At 35.0% G+C, this 20,613-nt stretch overlaps 1 protein-coding gene across 3 annotated transcripts in view; it reads left to right on the top strand.

Moving 5' to 3' along the window:
• Positions 1 to 7,264, top strand: part of LOC136034915 (zinc finger and BTB domain-containing protein 38-like) — a 75,269-nt gene extending 68,005 nt beyond the window's left edge. For all 3 annotated transcript variants that reach the window (XM_065716419.1, XM_065716418.1, XM_065716420.1), the window contains one exon: positions 5,719 to 7,264. In XM_065716419.1, the coding sequence (XP_065572491.1) occupies positions 5,719 to 7,199 (1,481 nt within the window). In that variant the 3' untranslated portion in view covers positions 7,200 to 7,264. The remainder of the gene's footprint in view (positions 1 to 5,718) is intronic.
• Positions 7,265 to 20,613: the final 13,349 nt, after the last annotated feature.

The raw sequence follows: 20,613 nt of genomic DNA, 5'->3' as shown, positions 1-20,613 counted from the left end.
TTTTTACGAATCTTTTCATAATTAAAAGATATACGTAACTTATAAATTAGCTTACGTAAAGAATTTTTGTATTCTTATGTTTTTATTACATTTATGAGGGGGTTCGCCCCCTCGTCAGTACCTCGCTCTTTACACTAAAGCTTAAATTTTGTCCCAATTCATTAAGAATGACCCCTGAATCACAAAAGCCGCAGAATAAATAGTTGACATTACTAAAAATACTTTAGCGTAAAGAGCGAGGTATTAGGAGGAGGTGAGCCCCTCATATGGGTAATAATTTCTGTTCGTTTTAAGTTTTAATGCTGCTGCTTACTTCCAGATGAAAAAAAACTTTTTCATTGTTTTTTTTTAAGTAATGCTAGTAAATCCTGCGCTCCCTTCATGGAAAATTTCTTCCCCCATGACAAATTCCTCGATGTAAAGTTCCCCCAGCATATCCCCCTCTTCTCAACCCCTGCCTCCAACCAAAAGATCCTCCTGAAAACGCCTGTACACTTCCCAATAACCATTACTATATGTAAGCACTGGTCAAAGTTTTGAACTTGTAACCCCTCCCACGGGGACTGTGGGGAAGTAAGTCGTCCCCAAAGACATAGTTATAAGGTTTTTCGACTACGCTGAATAAAATGGCTATCTCAGAATTTTGATCCGTTGACTTTGGGAAAATAATTAGCGTGGGAGGGGGCCTAGGTGCCCTCCAATTTTTTTGGTCACTTAAAAAGGGCACTAGAATTTTCCATTTCCGTTAGAATGAGCCCTCTTGCAACATTATAGGGCAACTGGGTCGATACGATCACCCCTGGGGAAAAAAAACAAACAAACAAATAAACACGCATCCGTGATCTGCCTTCTGGCAAAAAATGTAAAATTCCACATTTTTGTAGATAGGAGCTTGAAACTTCTACAGTAGGGTTCTCTGATACGCTCAATCTGATGGGGTGGTTTTCGTTAAGATTTTATGACTTTTGGGGGGCGTTTTCCCTATTTTCTAAAATATTGCAAATTTTCTCAGGCTCTTTTGATGGGTAAGACTAATCTTGATGAAACTTATATATTTAAAATCAGCATTAAAATGCAATTCTTTTGATGTAGCTATTGGTACCAACATTCCATTTTTTAGACTTTTGGTTACTATTGAGCTGGGTCGCTCCTTACTACAGTTCGTTACCACGAACTGTTTGAACAGCCAAAGAAATCTTGAAAAACGTCTTGAGGGAAAATATCTTCAAAAATGTCTTGAAATGTCTTGATGCTCGGTCCCAGCTGGAATTGACTGCTAGGGTCCCCAATGGAAAAGGTTGCTAAGTTATGACGGGGTAGCCCCCACCGGGTGGATAAGGTTGCTAGGGTAGCGATGAAATCGGATGCTAGGGCTCCTCTTGGAATTGGCTGCTTAGACCTCTCCCCCCTTGGAATTGGAATTGGTTGCTAGGGACCCGTTGGATTACTCTCTAGGGTCCGGCGTCTTAAAGGTTTTCACTAGTCCCACTTGAAAGTCCCACTGAAGGTTTTTTCCTGGCCCTTGTAGGTTTTCTAAACATAACGACCAAAGATGACCAAAACATGATTTGGTATGGCCCGGAAGCCAAATTAAAAAAAAATACATATATTAAAAACGTAGGCAAACAGTTATCAAAATTAAACTAAAAACATATGGAACCCAAAAGTTTAAGAAGGCTTGGCTTTCCTTTGAAAGGATAGTTGGGTCTAGGAACCAACACATTTTTGTTGTTTAAGTTCTTAGGGACGAAAGTGTGGTCAAATTCTACCAGTTTTTTTTTCTTATTTTCCAAGTGTAAAACTGTCACAAATCACCATTAATAAATAAATGAAACCCAAAACGAACAGAATTGACAATAGATAACATAGGCAAACTCAAAACGAACAAAAATTAAAAGGAATAGAGTGGACAATTCCCATATCTTCTCAACACCAGAAGATATTTTCCACTTTATTAAAAAAAAAAAACAGAGCTAAGAGCTCATAAGGCACTTGTGATGAGATCAGAAGAGCCAAGAGCCATGAGCTCATATGGCATGAGCTCTAGCAAAATTCTAAGAACCAATAGATGGATTTAAAGGAAAATTAGAGGCTTAATACCGGGTTAGGATTCAAAATAAGAACTCTGGGACACGAGGTCTTTCTGAATATCAAAATTAATTAAGTAATCACCCTTTTGTAAGTTAAAAATACCTCATTTTTTCTATTTTTTTCTAATTACCCCCCCCCCACAACTTTCAAAGAGAGTCAATCCGTGCTGGTTATTTCAATCATGTATCTAGGACTTGTGCTTATTCTTCCCACCAAGTATCATCACTATCTTCCCACTCTAAGCGTTTTCCAAGATTTCTGGTTCCTTCCTCCAACTCCCCCCAAAGTCACTGGATCCGGTAAGGATTTAAAATAATAGCTCTGAGACACGAGGTCCTTCGAAAAATCATATTTCATCAGGATCCAATCACCCGTTCGTAAGTTAAAAATGTCTCATTTTTCTAATTTTTCTGCACTACCAAACTATGTCCCCCCCCCTCAACTCCTTCAAAGAGGGCGTATCGGGTCCGTTTATATCAATCACGTACCTAGGACTTGTGATTATTCTTTCCACCAAGTTTCATCCCCATATCTCTACTTTAAGCGTTTTCAAGATTTCCGCCTCCCCCCACAAACTCCCCCAATGACACTGGATCCGGTCGCGATTTAAAATGAGAGATCTGAGTTACGAGGTCCTTCTAAATATCAAGTTTCATTAAGATCCGATCACTCCTTCGTAAGTTAAAAATGTCTCATTTTTTTCTAATTTTTTAGAATTAAATCGAAGATATTGTGAGATTGAACATTTAGAATTGAAAATATTTAAAATGTATTTTGTTTTCAGTAAAGTGCAAATTATGTTCTGGTCTTGAGAAGTTTTGGGGTTGTTAGCTCTACTCATGTTAATTATTGTTCGTTTTGAGTTTGACTCATTTGTTTATTGTAATTTGTGTTTGATTTGGGTTTAATTCAAGCATTGATGGTGATTTATGGTAGTTTCTACGCTTGGACAATTATTAATTTATTTCTACTCATATTTGGCTTAATGAAACTCTTTACTATTCCCTGACAAACTTGTTTTGTAGAAAAAGTTTTTTAAGTTGATTTCTGTTCGTTTTTATGGACTTTGTATTTTCCATAGAAAAAAATTATATCTTTTCTCATATTAGACTTCATAGTTTTTAGTTGTAGATTATTTGACTTTATTTTTTGCTCATTTTTTGTTTAATGAAGCTCTTCACTTTTCTTTAAAAAACTTGTTCCGTATTTTTTCATTAATAAATACTATCAGTAAGTAAAAGTATCAGTAAATAAAAAAACAGTTTTTCAACTGAAAGTAAGGAGCAACATCAAAACTTTAAACCAACAGAAATTATTATATATATGAAATGGATTGCCTCCCCCTCAAGACCTCGCTCTTTACTCTAAAATTATTTTTTTATGTTTTACTCGGATATTTATTTTAATTTTTGTTCGTTTTGGGTTTATTTCAAGTATTGATGGTGATTTATGGTAGTTCTACGCTTGGAAAATAATTTTTATGTATTTCTACTCATACTTAGCTTAATGAAGCTCTTAGTATTCTCTGACAAACTCATTTTGTGGAAAAAAGTTTTTTAAATTAATTTCTGATTGTTTTTTATTGACATAGTCTTTTTCATAGAAAGAAATTTTTGATATTTTTTTTTATTATTAGACTTCACATAGTTTGTACTTTGAAGATTATTTGACTTAATTTCTGTTATTTTTGATTTAATGAGGCTCTTTACTCTTCTGTAAAAAATTTGTTCCGTTTGTTTCCCATTAACAAATATTATCTGTGAGTAATTGAATACAAAATTTATTCAACTGAAAGTAAGGAGCAACCTAAAAACTGAAAAAAAAACAGAAATTGTCTGTATAAGAAAGGGGTTGCCTCCTCCTCCTCAAGACCTCACTCCTTACGCTAATTTTTTTTAATATTTTAAAACAAAGCTTATTACTCTAATTAATTGGCCACTATGTTTCAGGAATTGTTCTTCAAAAATAAGTACACAAATTCAAAACTTTAGCGCAAAGAGTGAGGTTTTTTTGGGGGGGGCAATACCTTTCATCTACTTAATAATTTCTGTTCGTTTTATGTTTTGATATTGCTCCTTACTTTCAGTTGAAAAACTTGTTTGTTTAAGTTAATTTCTGATTGTTTTGAATAACACCGGGAAATCTGTGTATATTTAACAAAATGATGTGCAAAAAATGTGATTTGATACCACTTTCTAGGGCTATAATGAAAGGATGTTTAAGATGTTTAGATAAAAAATGACAGGCCACCAAAAATCGTGATTTTGATATGCCACCTAAAATCGTGATTTTGGCAACTCACTTGGGACCGAAGGAAAAGCAGGGCCATAAGAATGGGGTGGGAAAAGGCCATAAGAAGGTATATAAAGGAAATAACAGCTTCACAGGACGGTATAAGGAGTGAAGCTCTTAAAAGATTTGAGTTAAAAACTAGATTAAATAGCCAAAACATACAAGAAATTACAAATTGATGAAGAACACTATACAGAAATTAAGTTATAAATAACAAAGATTTTCATCGAAAATTAAAGAGGTATATTAACGCTTTAAACAAGGAGAAATTAACTTCTATAACGATACTGAATTTGAACTGAAAAGGAATTATTATTTATAAGGAATTGAAACCCGAAATGAATTGAAATTACCATGAACACTAAAGTCAAAATTTAAACAAATAGAAAATGAATTCCACTGAAGTGTTTTTTGGGCTTCCGTGAAAACTGCATAGATTGCTCCAAGTATTGCCAATTGATTTTCTTTTAAGTTTTTCGTGCCATTTAATTTTCTTTTTACTTAAGTCGAGCGAATTGAAAGTTGAGAAGTAATGATGAAAGTGGTGAAAGTTGAGAATTGAGAGTGATGAAACCAAAGGTTTTACCATTATATATATATATATATATATATATATATATATATATATATATATATATATATATATATATATATATATATATATATATATATATATATATAAAATATGCACCGTCCAAATGTATTTCATTTTCAGTAATGACATCTTTGTCTCTGGGGAGGAGCGCTAAAAGGGGCGTAACTCAAATTTTTTTTGTGTGTGTGTGTTTTGTTGTTTTTAAGCTACGCTTCATTATCGATGGTAATGAATAATAATAAGTTTCAGAATTCTGAAACGTATTGTGATCTTAATTCCAGGCAGTTTTTTTTTTTTTTTTTTTTTTTTTTTTTTTTTTTTTGTCCCTCCTTTAAACTTGAAACGAACAGAAATCACTGAAAACGGAATTAAGCTACTATCAATCCGCTTTCCCCCGTAAATAGTGTAAAGGCTATTGCATCATTTGCATTTTTTTAGAAATTATATTTCGTATATTGTGGTTAAATTTTTCATATCATCGACGGAAAATGAAATGAAATAAAATCTCTATAATAACTAAGATGACTGAAAAAAATAATAAAAATAAACCGCGGATCTAATGTGCAATGATTTTGATTTCCGGAAAATCTCAGGAACAAATCTAATTTAGCAAAATTTTTATATATTTCAATATTTTATTGTATTGGATTAACTACCCTTCTCAACTGCTAAAGTTCAAGCAATTGTTTGTTATCGAGAGTGGAAACTCTCAAAATTTGTGATTTTGCTCTTTTTTTCAGGAGAGAAGCCTTACGTTTGTAAAGTATGCAACAAGTCATTTGGCTATAATCATGTCTTGAAGTTCCATCTCATGTCCCACTACGGCACAAAATACTATAAATGTGTCAACTGCAAAGAAAGTTTTGAATCTCGTCCTATATTAAAAGACCATCTAAAGAACTGCTATCCAGATAACCAGGTTCTTAACACAAGTCAAGGACAAAACGACGGTTGCCGTATTGAAAATAAAGATTCCAAATGTATGGCCGTTGAAAGTACCACTCCTACTCTCAGTTTGTGTAATAGAGTTGCAGCTGTATATGCAGGATCCAGTAATATAAGGGATGAGGCTGCTAATACTCCACCTCCTCCCATGGAAAATTTTGGGTATTTGATTCCTTCAAATTCAGAAAAATCTCCTATTCCATCATCATCAAAGAATGTTTCCACTAATGTTAAAATTGAATTTCCTGTACAGCCTCTAAAGAATAGTACCTTTTCGCAAATTACTGACTCATTCAAGGCCTTTTATACATCACTAACGCCAAGACATCCCCCAAGACCTCAGCATGTGTCAACCACTAATGAGACTGAAAACTTCAATGAAGTTTACTCTGATCTGTTAGTCACACAATGTACAAACAAAAAGCAGGAGGATACAAACAAAACTGTACTTGATCAATCATACCTACACTCCTTATCACCTCCTGTATATAGTATAAGCTCATCCTGGCCAAGAGGAAGAGCAAATACGTTTTTGAACCACAGTTCATCATTTCTTCAACATTCCAAGTACCGTCTAGGTTGTTCTATTGACCCTGTATGCAGAGATACAAAGTCTAGTCACAAAGCCAAGTCGTATGAAGATAATTTATTGGCGTTTGATAGAGAAAAGGTAATGGTGGATAATTCTCAGAATATGTCGAGCATGCCTTTCTCCGGTTTCCTCACTCCTACTTCGACAGACACTTTTTTAGCTGGTATTCCTTTATCGTTTGATTGTCTGAATCAAAAGTACTCATTTGACAATTCTTCTAACTCACTAGCTTTACCTTTTAACCCAATAATACCTCCGCCAAGTATAGGGGAATTATCAAGTCAAGGTAACAGTGGTCATTCAAGTGCAGTTTCATCTGAGGATCAGTACGAAGAAGTAAGTCATCCATCTAGTCGCCGAGAATTAGATTTATTAAACTTCGAACGCCCCTACGATATTCTAAATAATGAATGTGAAGCTCTAAATTTAACTGTTGAACCGAAGCCGCCCATTAACCGGTATAAAGACAGTGTTCAGGACATTAATTATTCTCGTCACAATCGAGTGTCTTCTCCAGTTTCTGATGGCCCGGACATCTCAAAAAATGTTCCATTCAGAAAAAGGTCTTTTGCTGAATTTTCTGACCCTGGAAGTGCAGTTGCTTCATCTTCTAATTCGTTAGAAAATCCCCGATCTCAATCAGTCATAATGTTTGCGAGTAAAAAAAGTGCTCCCAATTTCTAAATTATTTTCTTAAATTATTTATTTGGTATTTTTCTTCTTTTTTTAATAAAGGTGCCTTTTTCCTAGATCTTACAAAATGGTTATTTATTAGTGTTAAATTAAGGATTACTACCAATGATATAGGACATTTTCTTGTATTCTGCGGAGGATGGGGATGATTATATTTGTCTATGTTGCTGTGAAATGTTCCGCTCTGAAAAAAATGAGTTTATTTATGTGTATAATGTTTAACCCATACTTGCATCAAATTTTGCCATTTTGCCATTTTGGAAAATTTTCAAATTTTGGCAGCCCCCCACACATGCATCAAATTTTAGTTTTATGTCTCGAGTTTTTATTTGGCATTCTAGCAATGCCTACGTTTTTAGTCAATTAAAAAGGAGGCTTTATGCTTATTTTAACAACTTAAGTCTCAATACAAAAATGGAGAAGAAATGCTTTTCCCAAATGGGAAACGCTACCAAAATTATATTTTTATGGCACTTGGTATTAACCAAGTGACATATAGCAATCGCAAATTCTGTCGGTCTATCGGTCTGTCTCAATGTCATCGGATCTGGTGACATTGGGGGGGGGAGATGGGAGGGGAAAACCTAAAATCTTGGAAAACACTTAGAGTGGACTGATCGGGATGAAACTTGGTGGGAAAAACAAGCACAAGTCCTAGATACATGATTGACATAACCGGAACGGATCCGCTCTCTTTGAGGTAGTTGGGGGGGGGGGGGTTAATTCTGAAAAATTAGAAAAAACGAGGTATTTTTAACTTACGAACGGGTGATCGGATCTCAATGAAATTTGATATTTAGAAGGATATCGTGTCTCAAAGTTCTCATTTTAAATCCCGACCGGATCTGGTGACATTGGGTGGAGTTTGGGGTGGGGGAACCTAAAATCATGGAAAACGCTTAGATTGGAGGGATCGGGATGAAACTTGGTGAGAAAAATAAGCAGAAGTCTTAGATACGTGATTTACATAATTGGAACGGATCTGCTTTATTGGGGGGGGGGGGGTAATTCTGAAAAATTAGAAAAAATGACGTATTTTTAAATTACGAAGGAGTGATCGGATCTTCATGAAACTTCATATTTAGAAGGACCTTGTTACTCAGATTTCTTATTTAAATCTCAACCGGATCCAGTGTCATTGAGGGGACAGTTTGGGGGACAAAAACCTGTCTAAGATACGTGAATGGCATAACCGGACCGGATCTGCTCTTTTTGTTGGAGTTGGGAGGGGGGGGTAATTTGGAAAAAGGAGGTATTTGTAACTTACGAAAGGGTGACAAGATCTTAATGAAATTTGATATTTAGAGGGATCTTGTGCTTTAAAGCTCTAATTTTATGTTCCGACCAGATCATGTGACATTGGGGGAGTTGGAGGGGGAAACCGGAATTCTTGGAAAACGTGAAAATTGGGGTATTTTTATCTTACGAATAGGTGATCGGATCTTAATGAAAGTTGATATTTAGAAGGAATTCATGTCTCAGAGCTCTTATTTCAAATCCCGACCAGATCTCTTGACATTGGGAGGAGTTGGAGGGGGAAATCTCGGAAAACACTTGGAGTGGAGGAATCGGGATGAAGCTAGGTGGATAGAATAAGCAAATGTCCTTAATACGTGATTGACGTAACCGTACCGGATTCGCTCTCTTTGGGGGAGTTGGGGGGAGGGGTTCAGTGATTTGGCGCTTCTGGTGCTTCTGGACGTGCTAAGACGATGAAAATTGGTAGGCGTATCAGGGAGCTGCACAAATTGACTTTATAAAGTCGTTTTCCCAGATTCGTCCATCTGGGGGGCTAAAGGGAGAGGAAAAATTAGAAAAAAGTTAGGTATTTATAACTTACGAGTGGGTGATCGGATCTTAATGAATTTTGATATTTACAAGGACATCGTGACTCAGAGCTCTTATTTTAAATCCTGACCGGCATTAAGCCTCTGATTGTCCTTTTAAATTAATCTATTGATTCTTAGAATTTGGTGAGAGCTAATACCATATGAGCTCTTGACTCTTAGCTCTTCTTGCCTCGTCACAAGTGCCATATGAGCTCTTAGCTCTTGTTTTATTATCCATTAAATTTATTTTTTATTTATATTTTTATTATTATATTGTTTCTATTTTGTTTTTAATTCATTATTTTATTAAACTAGTATTTATTTTCAGTCATTGATGATAAATGCTAAAGATTATAATCCTTCTTTTATTTTTCTGAAGTTCTTTTTGTAAAAACAAAAACAAATAATAAATGAAAAAAAAAATAAAAATGGAACAACTGAAAAGGATACTGAAAAGAGAGGTAACACACCCTAAAATAAATGGAACTTCAACGCTCTCTTTGGGGTAGTTTGGGGGGGTTAATTCTGAAAAATTAGACAAAAAATAAGGTATTTTACTTACGAACGGGTGATCGGATCTCAATGAAATTTGATATTTAGAAGGATATCGTGTCTCAGAGCTCTTATTTTAAATCCCGAACACATCTGGCGACATTGGGGGGGAGTTGGAAGGGGGGAAACTAAAACTTGGAAAACACTTAGAGTGGAGGGATCGGGATGAAACTTGGTGGGAAAAATAAGCACAAGTCCTAGATACATGATTGACATAACCGGAACGGATCCGCTATCTTTGGGGTAGTTGGGGGGGGGGTTAATTCTGAAAAATTAGAAAAAAGAGGTATTTTTAACTTACGAACGGGTGATCGAATCTCAATGAAATTTGATATTAGAAGGATATCGTGTCTCAGAGCTCTTATTTTAAATCCCGACTGGATCCGGTGACATTTGGGGGGGGGGAGTTGGGAGGGAGAAACCTAAAACTTGGAAAACACTTAGAGTGGAGGGACCGGGATGAAACTTGGTGGGAAAAATAAGCACAAGTCCTAGATACATGATTGAAATAACCGGAACGGATCCCCTCTATTTGGGGTAGTTTGGGGGGGGGGTTAATTCTGAAAATTAGAAAAAATGAGGTTTTTAACTTACGAACGGGTGATCCGATCTCAATGAAATTTGATATTTAGAAGGATATCGTGTCTCAAAGCTCTTATTTTAAGTCCCGACCGGAGCTGGTGACATTGGGGGGAGTGTGGGGTGGGGGACCTAAAATCATGGAAAACGCTTAGATTGGAGGGATTGGGATGAAAATTAGTGGGGAAAATAAGCAGAAGTCTTAAATACGTGATTTACATAATTGGAACAGATCTGCACTATTGGAGGGGGGAGCTAATTTTTGAAAAATTAGAAAAAATGACGTATTTTTAACTTACGAAGGAGTTATCGGATCTTCATGAAACTTCATATTTAGAAGGACCTCGGGACTCAGATCTCTTATTTTAAATCTCAACCGGGTCCAGCGTAATGGGGGGGGGGGCAGTTGGGGGGAACCGGAAATCATAGAAAATACTTAAAGCAGTGAGATCGGGATGAAACTGGATGGGAAGAATAAAAACCTGTCTAAGACACATGACTGACATAACCGGACCGGATGTGCTCTCTTTGGGGGAGTTGGGGGGGATAATTTTGAAAATTGAGGTATTTGTAACTTACGAAAGGGTGACCAGATCTTAATGAAATTTGATATTTAGAAGGATCTTGCGCTTTAAAGCTGTAATTTTAAATTCCGACCAGATCCTGTGACATTGGGGAGATCGGAATTCTTGGAAAACATGAAAATTGGGGTATTTTTATCTTACGAATAGGTGACCGGATCTTAATGAAATTTGATATTTAGAAGGAATTCATGTCTCAGAGCTCTTATTTTTAAATCCTGACCAGGTCTTTTGACATTGGGGGGAGTTGGAGGGGGAAATCTTGGAAAACACTTGGAGAGGAGGAATCGGGATGAAGCTTGGTGGATAGAACAAGCAAATGTCCTTGATACGTGATTGACGGAACCGTACTGGATTCGCTCTCTTTGGGGGAGTTGGGGGGAGGGGTTCAGTCGTTTGGCGAGTTTGGTGCTTCTGGACGTGCTAGGACGATGAAAATTGGTAGGCGCGTCAGGGAGCTGCACAAATTGACTTGATAAAGTACTTTTTTCCAGATTCGACCATCTGGGGGGCTAAAGGGAGAGGAAAAATTAGAAAAATTAGGTATTTATAACATGCGAGTGGGTGATCAGATCTTAATGAATTTTGATATTTAGAAGGACATCGTGACTCAGAGCTCTTATTTTAAATCCTGACCAGCATTAAGCCTCTTATTTTCCTTTTAAATCAATCTATTGATTCATAGAATTTTGCTCGAGCTCATACCATATGATCTCTTGGCTCTTAGCTCTTCTTGCCTCGTCACAAGTGCCATATGAGCTCTTAGCTCTTGTTTACCTTTAATTTCGCTAACATAATTTTCTCAGTGACTTCAATTCCTAACAGCATACATCTTACAATTATACCTGGGGCACATTCAGGGTCGGACCTATAGCAAAATTTTGGGTGTGGCCCAATGTGACAGGGACGCCAATGAGCAAAATCTTGGGGGGGTCGTGACAAAAGTGCCAATAATTGTCCAAATCGACAAATTTATTCTAAGAAAAAAGTGAAAATGAAAAACGTGGAGGGGGCACCAGAAAAAATTTTTGGTGGGACCAGACTCCCCACAGATTTGCTAGCGGGCACATTATAAAGCCTTTTCTTTTGACAATTTGGATTCCCAAATTGACAGCTTGACAGTCAAGTTTCATTTCTATTCACAATCTGATCGGGGATTTTGATTCACAATCTGATAATCTGGTTTGTTTGAATTGTAAAATCCATACTATAGCATTTGATGGTTATCGATTTTATGGAAAGTTTTTCTCATCAAATGAATCGTAAAGCTTTTTCTAATGCCGTCGTTAATATTGGTTGATATTACTCTTGAAAGGCTCCAAAAATATTTTAAATCTAATTTTTTCTAGGAAAAGGAAAAGTTTAGGTTCCAAATTGTTCCAAATTAATTTCCTGAATTTCCAAATAAAAATGAGTAGCAAGTTTCCACCTTTTCGATTTATTCAAATATTGTGCCAAAATACGGTTTCTTTACACTATTAAATAAAAAAAAACAAGTTTTTTTAACTGAAAGTAAGGAGCGACATTAAAACTTAAAACGAACAGAAATTACTTCGTATATGAAAGAGGCTGCTTCCTCATCAACGCCCCGCTCTTTACGCTAAAGTTTGACTCTGTCTCTCAATTCTTCTTTTTAAAACAGTAAAAACCTTTAGCGTAAAGAGCGGGGCGTTGATGAGGAAGCAGCCTCTTTCATATACGAAGTAATTTCTGTTCGTTTTAAGTTTTAATGTCGCTCCTTACTTTCAGTTAAAAAAAAAAACGTGTTTTTTTTTATTTAATTTCTGAACGTTTTTGAATCAATGCATGTTTTGATTTTGGCTCTCCGCAGAGGAATAATTAAAACGAAATTTGCATTTTTTTTTTTTTTTTTTGGCTAAATGGCTTTCTCATAATTTGGATCGAATGATTCTGAGAAAAAAAGAGCGGGACAGGAAGCCTAGTTGCCCTCCGATTTTTTGGTTAATTAAAAAGGCAACTAGAACTTTTAATTTTTTACGAATATTTTTATTAGTAAAAGATTTACGTAACTTATAAATTAGCTTACGTAAAGAACTTTTGTATTCTCATATTTTTATTACATATATGAGGGGGTTCGCCCCCTCGTCAGATCCTCGCTCTTTACACTAAAGCTTAAATTTTGTCCAAATTCATTAAGAATGACCCCAGAATCACAAAAGCCGTAGAATAAATAGTTGAAATTACTAAAAATACTTTAGCGTAAAGAGCGAGGTATTAGGAGGAGGTGAGCCCCTCAAATGGGTAATAATTTCTGTTTGTTTTAAGTTTTAATGCTTTTCCTTACTTCCAGCTGAAAGAACTTTTTCATATTTATTTTTTCATTGTTTTTTTTTAAATAATGCTGGTAAATCCTGCGCTCCCTTCATGGAGATTTTCTTCCCCCATGACAAATTATCGATGGAAAGTACCCCCAGCATATCCCCCTCTTCTTAACCCCTCCCCCAACCAAAAAAATCCTCCTGAAAACGCCTGTACACTTCCCAATAACCATTACTGTATGTAAGCATTGGTCAAAGTTTGTAACTTGTTGCCCCTCCCATGGGGACTTTGGGGGAGTAAGTCGTCCCCAAAGACATAGTTATAAGGTTTTTCGACTACGCTGAATAAAATTGCTATCTCAGAATTTTGATCCGTTGACTTTGGTAAAATAATTAGCGTGGGAGGGGGCCTAGGTGCCCTCCAATTTTTTTGGTCACTTAAAAAGGGCACTAGAACTTTTCATTTCCGTTATAATGAGCCTCTTGCAACATTATAGGACAACTGGGTCGATAAGATCACCCGTGGGAAAAAAAAACAAAAAAACAAATAAACACGCATCCGTGATCTGCCTTCTGGCAAAAAATACAAAACTCCACATTTTTGTAGATAGGAGCTTGAAACTTCTTCACTAGGGTTCTCTGATACGCTGAATCTGATGGTGTGATTTTTGTTGAGATTCTATGACTTCTAGGGGGCGTTTCCCCCTATTTTCTAAAATAACGCAAATTTTCTCAGGCTCGTAACTTTTGATGGGTAAAACTACTTGATGGAACTTATATATTTAAAATCAGCATTAAAATGCGATTCTTTTGATGTAGGTATTGGTATCAAAATTCCATTTTTTAGAGTTTTGGTTACTATTGAGCCGGGTCGCTCCTTACTACGGTTCGTTACCACGAACTGTTTGATCTAATTGATTGGATTTTTACACTCTGGATTATAAAACTTCTAAAGCAAGTACTGGGATTATCAATCGAAAGCGTGTGAGGCATAAAAAGCATATTCTAGTCTTTCCCCATCCTTAGTTCCTACATATTAGAAACGAAAGTATCTTTACCTCCAATAGGCTATGACCTCCTAAAAGTGGACCTGTTCATTTTAAAAAGTGATCTCTGTTGCAATTCACACGTGGAGAATACCAGATCCTATTAACAGATTTGGAGTGGCTTGTTTATAATTCATGTAGTCTTTGATCTAGCCAATATGTTATAGTCCCCCCATTTGAACATTTATAATCGTCCCGTCGTATATCAATCAATGCTTTTACTCGAATGAGTTTCCTAAGCTAAAGAGTTACCGAGAAAAATACACTATTCAGCCAATAAGAACTTGAATGCCATTTTTCTTTCCTTCGCAATAGGTCATCACGGAATAATTAGTAATACTGTAGTCCAGGTCGTATTTCCCAGTATGATAGTTGAGGCTGCGTTCATAGACGGATCAATTTATAATAGGCTATACAGCCTATAATAGGCGATACAGGCTGTTTGATACAGACAGTATGTTTTTAGCGTGTTCCTTACGAAATTTCTTCCATGTACCAGAAAAGTCGTTTGAAGCAAGCAAAACTGGTTCTGATTCTCTGTTATCACCGACTGCCATCATTTTCTGTTAGATACAGCTTTTGTCAAAGATTGCATCTTATGGCATGTTTCTAATACTTACGAAAAGCACTAGATATAGAAATTTCCCTTCAAATGTACGCTTGTGTAGTTTTCAATAATGTTTCAGTGCCCCGCTAGTTGAGAAAAAAAGGACGCATCAGTATTACCCATACAAAAAAAATAATTTTCTTTGTGGTTCAAGGTGATGTTTGTGGATTTTCTATACGGGGTTATCAACAATGATGATTATAATGTTGCAGTTTTCATTTCAGTCTGACAATATTTTCTCAGATTTCCAGGAGATATTTCAGAACTCTATGAGTTTGTTCCCACAATAAAATTCTACCGCTAAGATTAATCGAAATCGTAGTTACAATTCCTAAATCATCTTAAAATGTTAAATTTTTAATCACTTGACATAGTTTTTCAAAAATCGTTGGTGAATATTCATTTAATAAGGGTGGAGCTTTTGCTTGGACTTTTGTCTTATATCCGTGGTCCTATGGCTGCATAGAGGGGCCAAAAGCTTGAGTGGCCTAATCAAAACTGTTAAGAGAATATTTCTACTTGAAGAATCAGGGTAGAAAGATTGTAATTCGCTAGGCTAGAAAAAAATCTTTTCATCTACGCGAAGGACCTTAGTCCTCAGTGAAAAGAAACCCGTCAAATTTTACCCATTATTTGTGACTTACTATTAGAGATAAGAGGCTTCAGTTTTATGTTTTCAATTTTTGATAATTAATTATGCAATTACTTCTACATTTTAATATAATAAGATGTCACTCCTTCAACATAAGGGGGCAGAATAGATTTTACGGCATATAACCTAGGCTTAAATGGATGAGTGCTATACTAGTTTTTTCTGTTTTTTTGTTGTTTTTTTTCATGAAATAATAAAAAAAAAACATTATCAAAAACGCAACTTTTCAAATAAAAATAGAGATCCAGAGTAAAATCTAAGACGAACTGAAATAAAGTCATGATAATTTAGTCTTAAAACTAACAGGAATTACTGCCAATAAATAAACAAAATCCAAAACGAGGAGAAATTAAAACCGATAATGAAAACAAATATAAAGATAACAGACACTGCAATAGATGAATCCTAAAACGACATAAATTACCACAAACACAAATAGAACTGCGACCCCCTAAACTTTTTAAAGGTCAGATCAGTATGTGTACACTTGTGGGCACAACTTTTATTCCAAAGGTATATGTAGTGGATCTCTCAATTATGCTGAATCAAATGGCTCTCTCAAAGTTTTGATCAGATGACTTTAGGGAAAAAAGGGGCGGGCGAGGGGGGCTAGTAGTAAGTTGCCCTCTATTGCTTTTGATCGCTGAAAGAGGGCGCTTGAACTTGATTTCCGATCAAATTAGCCCTCTTTTGGTCTCCTTGGATCACCCTTTCGATACAATCACACCTGGCAAAACAATCAAACAAACAGAAAGTAAATAGATATACATCTGTAATCTTTCTTTTGGTAAAAAATGCGAAATTCCACATTTTTGTTTATATGAGCTTAAAATCTCTACAACAGGGTTCTCTGATTTGATGAATCTGATGGCATAGTTTTCATAAGGATCATTTTTTTTGTGGGGGGATGTATCTTCCTCCTTTTTCGAAAATCAGGTACATTTTCGAAGTCTCCTGGTTTTTGAAACGTGAAATTAAACTTACTGAAGTTTACATATTTGGAATCAGCTTAAAAAGCCAATTCTTTTGATGTGTTAATTGTTTGAAAATGCTATATATTATAGTTCTGGACACTACTGAGCCAAACTGTTCCTTGCTTACAGTTCGACTTAGGACACCCCTGCGATAATCTAAATAATGAATGTGAAGCTCTAAATTTAACTGTTGAGCCAAAGCCACCCATTAACCGGTATAGAGATAGAGTTCAGGACACTGATTGTTCTCGTCACAACCGAGTGTCTTTTCCACTCGAAGGTGCGCCAAATAAGGGATCCCTTGAGTTCCTTGAGTCAGTTGAGTCAAAATGTTTAATTTTCCTTTAATGTCACTATACTTTTGAAAGTGAATCTATGAGTGCAATCTTCTAAATTTTCTGACTCAGGAAATTCTCAGTATTGACTTGGGTGTGATTATTTGCCAATACACAATGCAAAATAAGTATATGAATATGTACAGCTATTAAAACAGATCTCTAAGCTCTGCCTGAGCTGTTATGCACCATGGGCCTTTGTTTTTAACTTCGAATCCAGCTCTTCTCATTTTTGGCAATCCTAGCTACGATTTGAGTGTCAAAATTTCCTTTGCAGTTGGGTAGGATGGTATTACAGTTTGAAATCAATTTTCTAGGACCACATCCAGTCGTAGGGGGGATTCGATGGAGGGGGTAATTGCCCCAGGTGCAGAAATTCAAAAGGGTTGCAAATTTTAAATAAATGGTCTAACGGTTGTAATTATTTTGTAATTTCTAAATTTTTTATTAATTGAATGAAGAGGGCATAGTTAATAAATAAAAATGGTTGACAAATTATTAATTAATCAATAAAAATAAATTAAAAATAAAAATAATTAAAAAACAATATTATTCAAAAATTTAAGTAATAAATTAAATATTATTCAAACAACAAATTATTAATTAATTAATAAACTGAAAATAATTTTGCTAATAATTGAAAACTATGTAAGAATTTTGCCCAAAAGTTTTGTGGAAGACAATACTTTCCTTGAGGCGTAAAGGAGACTAGAACCTAGAACCTAATTTTAACTGTAAGTTCATTCCTGTTGGGCTCTTTCAATTAGCCCAAAGTTCCATGACCAGCTTACCATTGGCTAGTCTGAGTAATTAAATAATAGATGAATATCTACTAGGGCCAGTTGTACTAGGTTATTTATGTAAGATTCAGGCTGGAATACCTTTCTCTCGAAAATAGCCCATTCTTATCAAAATTATTTATCAAAATAAAAGCTAAATGAAAAAGTTGATTTGAAAATATAGCTAAAACTGATCTAATCTTGATTTCAACTAGTTCGTTTGGAATATGATCCCATTCCATCAAGACTAGCAGACTATTTGTATGGCGTTTATCAACTTTGAAGCGCAAAACTGGATGGTTTCTTATCTTATAATTAAAACCAATTTCTTGAGATTCACTGCTTAGGCCATCATATTTCAGATTTGGTTGTTATATCCAACTTATCAGTAAAGTTAAAGTTCATAAAGTTTAAAAGTAATACGAAAATTGCTTAAATTTTATCAAAAAAAGCAAATACAGATGTATTTGTTGCATTTTTCGTCAAATAATCGCTCTTGCAAGCAAAAATTGTTCAAGATGACCACAAAGCCTATTTCACATTGACCGAGTAAGTTCATCAAGCAAGTATATAAGAATGTGTACTTGATTCTGATCGGTCGCTTATTTTTAGCTTGCTAATCGTAGACCAATTTACGTATTTTAGCGCTCAGAATGTCTATGTGAAACATGGCTAAGTTAAGTATAGCGTTGTTGTAGGTAGCGCTGTAAAAGCACGAAAATAACAATATATAGGACTTCGGGGACAAATAATCACTCAAAAGCACTCCATAAATCTACGAATATGTTGTATTTATATGTTAATTTAATTTATTTAACTGTTTAAACATTGCTATTTACATGGCAAAATACAAATACAATATTTGTATTTTAATTCTTCTAATCAGACTATAGACATAGTTGCCAAAAAACCAATTTTCGTCATTTTTACATTTTTCGCGGTGTGACACTTGGCTCACGCTTTTCGGCGAGTTTTAGGACTTTCTGTTAAAATAAATTTTTAGGAAACTTTTTAAGCTTTTTTTAATGCAAATACCTTAAACATATATTTAATCGATACCTATCATATATCATATATAACATACATACTTTTGTTTACCTCTCTCTGCTGTCTCAGGACTTCAGTCCTTGCTAAAATACGTTACCTCGGTCCACTCGTCCACTGCACACTTTGTAATATAAGGAGATATATCGAAAGGATGAGGTCAAATATAGCTTTTAACTTTTACCCAGTCTTCTCCATCTCCAATGTATGAAAATTGTTTTTTTGGGTTTTGTAAGGAATTAATTGGACTGAGGGAAAAGCTTTTCCAATGTTGTCCATAAAAGAGGAGTTGGTGGAATTAATATTAGGTAATAGAAGCTTAGCAGGAATTGATGTGTTGTGGACTTTATTGAAGACAAGATTGACACCTAGCGATTGTCTTATTAAATTTATTAGTTTGGATTTAAGAATATATCTATTTATGAATTTCATGTTGTTGTGTATTTTTATGTTAACCGCGGTCCATTTTACTATTAATGAATGTCGTTTAGTAACTGCACCCGTATGAATGGAAATATTCTACCAAACCGGAATCATAGTTGATAATAAGCCCCAATTAGAAGTGGACTAATGACACAAGCTCAATAAAAGTATTCTGGGTCTGTGTATAATGAGAAATTAAGATTAGTCAAAGTTGACTTTCCACAAATAGTTGAATTTTTTTCAATTATTTCTTGATAATCCCTACTAGAAATTTTCTTGGGGCTATTAGAATATTGTTACCGCACTAAGGTTTTGTTTACTATGCACCATAAGAGCAAATTTAAACGCCCAAGACCTTTTGGAGTGAATTATTGAAGAGTAAAATCATGTCCAGAACACAGAATAAATATGTATTCTAGTTTGTTTAGTAAGTTTTATTATTCTAATTTATCACCAGTACTGTTTTCAAACTATAAACAGTCTCAGATCCTAAGACTGTATATAGTTTGAAAACAGTACTTTGACAAATAAATACTTTTTTCATTAATATGTTCATTTCAAAATTGCCTACTCATTTAGAGGCTTAAAACCTTAATGAGTTTTGTATTTCCCAATACCTAAAAGAAATAAAATTAATACGGCATGACAATGATATTTTGCTGCGATAAAATACAAAGTGCCTTCAGAGAATTGGAAACTATATCATATCTAAAAATTTAGGTAGTGTGCATTCGCTGTTGCAGAATTCCATAAAGATAGAAAAAATGTAGGTTCTAAAGAATTCGGCTTTTTATATTCCGTTTAGACGCATGAGGAAATGGAGATAAAGATAAGATATTTATTTCAAAAAAATCACTATCACAAGCCCTCAAAGGGCCGAATTCGGACTTCGGAGTCGACTAATAAAACAAACAAAGCAAAAAACACAAAGCTAATAATAATAAATAATCAAATTATGAGTCAAAAAAATAAATAAAAAAATATATAAGTCAGAAAAAAAAGGAAAGGGGACAAAAAAGTATAATAACACAGAAATGAACAAGAAATAAACATATATATCTACAAATTAAAAGGGACACTAAAAAAAAGTCCAAAAACTCACAAAAAAAAGAACGAAGCATAAAACACACGAAAAACACATATGAATTAAAAGGGAAACTAAACCAAAACAGCGGGAGGCAAGCAAATTAGTGTAACGACCTAAAGCACCTCACAAAAAAAAGAAGGGGGGAGGGGAGAAACTAGTTGGCTATTTTATTTATTTTTTCTGTGATGAAGGGGACAAAGGTTTTTTCATATCTGGAAGTAACGCAGCGAATGGGAGACAAAACTGGGATAGGCTCAGAAACAGCTCGAGGCTGTCGTAATCTGGATGGTGAGTGACGTTTGGGGAAAATACTTGCCGTCCGAGGGTTCGTTATTGCATTTTTTGAAAAACGGAGGCACAACGACGAATGCTTAAGGACCTACCAGTACCATAAGAAGACATATCGGTTCCCATATTTCCGGTTGCTTTTGGGTGCTAGGAATTTTTTCTAGTTTTCCTATGGTACCAATAAGTTTTTATTATGTTGTCAATAAAAAATAAACAAAAAATTTTGAAGATGGAAAGAGGGTCAATTATTAAGCATGCAAACGTTCGAAGTTTGGTGGTTCTTATCTTGAACCGTCATTTTTTATCATCCACCGTTAATTCTCTGTGTAAAAATAAGACGAAGTGGGAAG

This window comes from Artemia franciscana, chromosome 13 (genome assembly GCF_032884065.1).
Source record: "Artemia franciscana chromosome 13, ASM3288406v1, whole genome shotgun sequence".
In the NCBI taxonomy this organism is placed as follows: domain Eukaryota; kingdom Metazoa; phylum Arthropoda; class Branchiopoda; order Anostraca; family Artemiidae; genus Artemia; species Artemia franciscana.
This window is presented reverse-complemented; position numbering and strand designations above follow the sequence as displayed.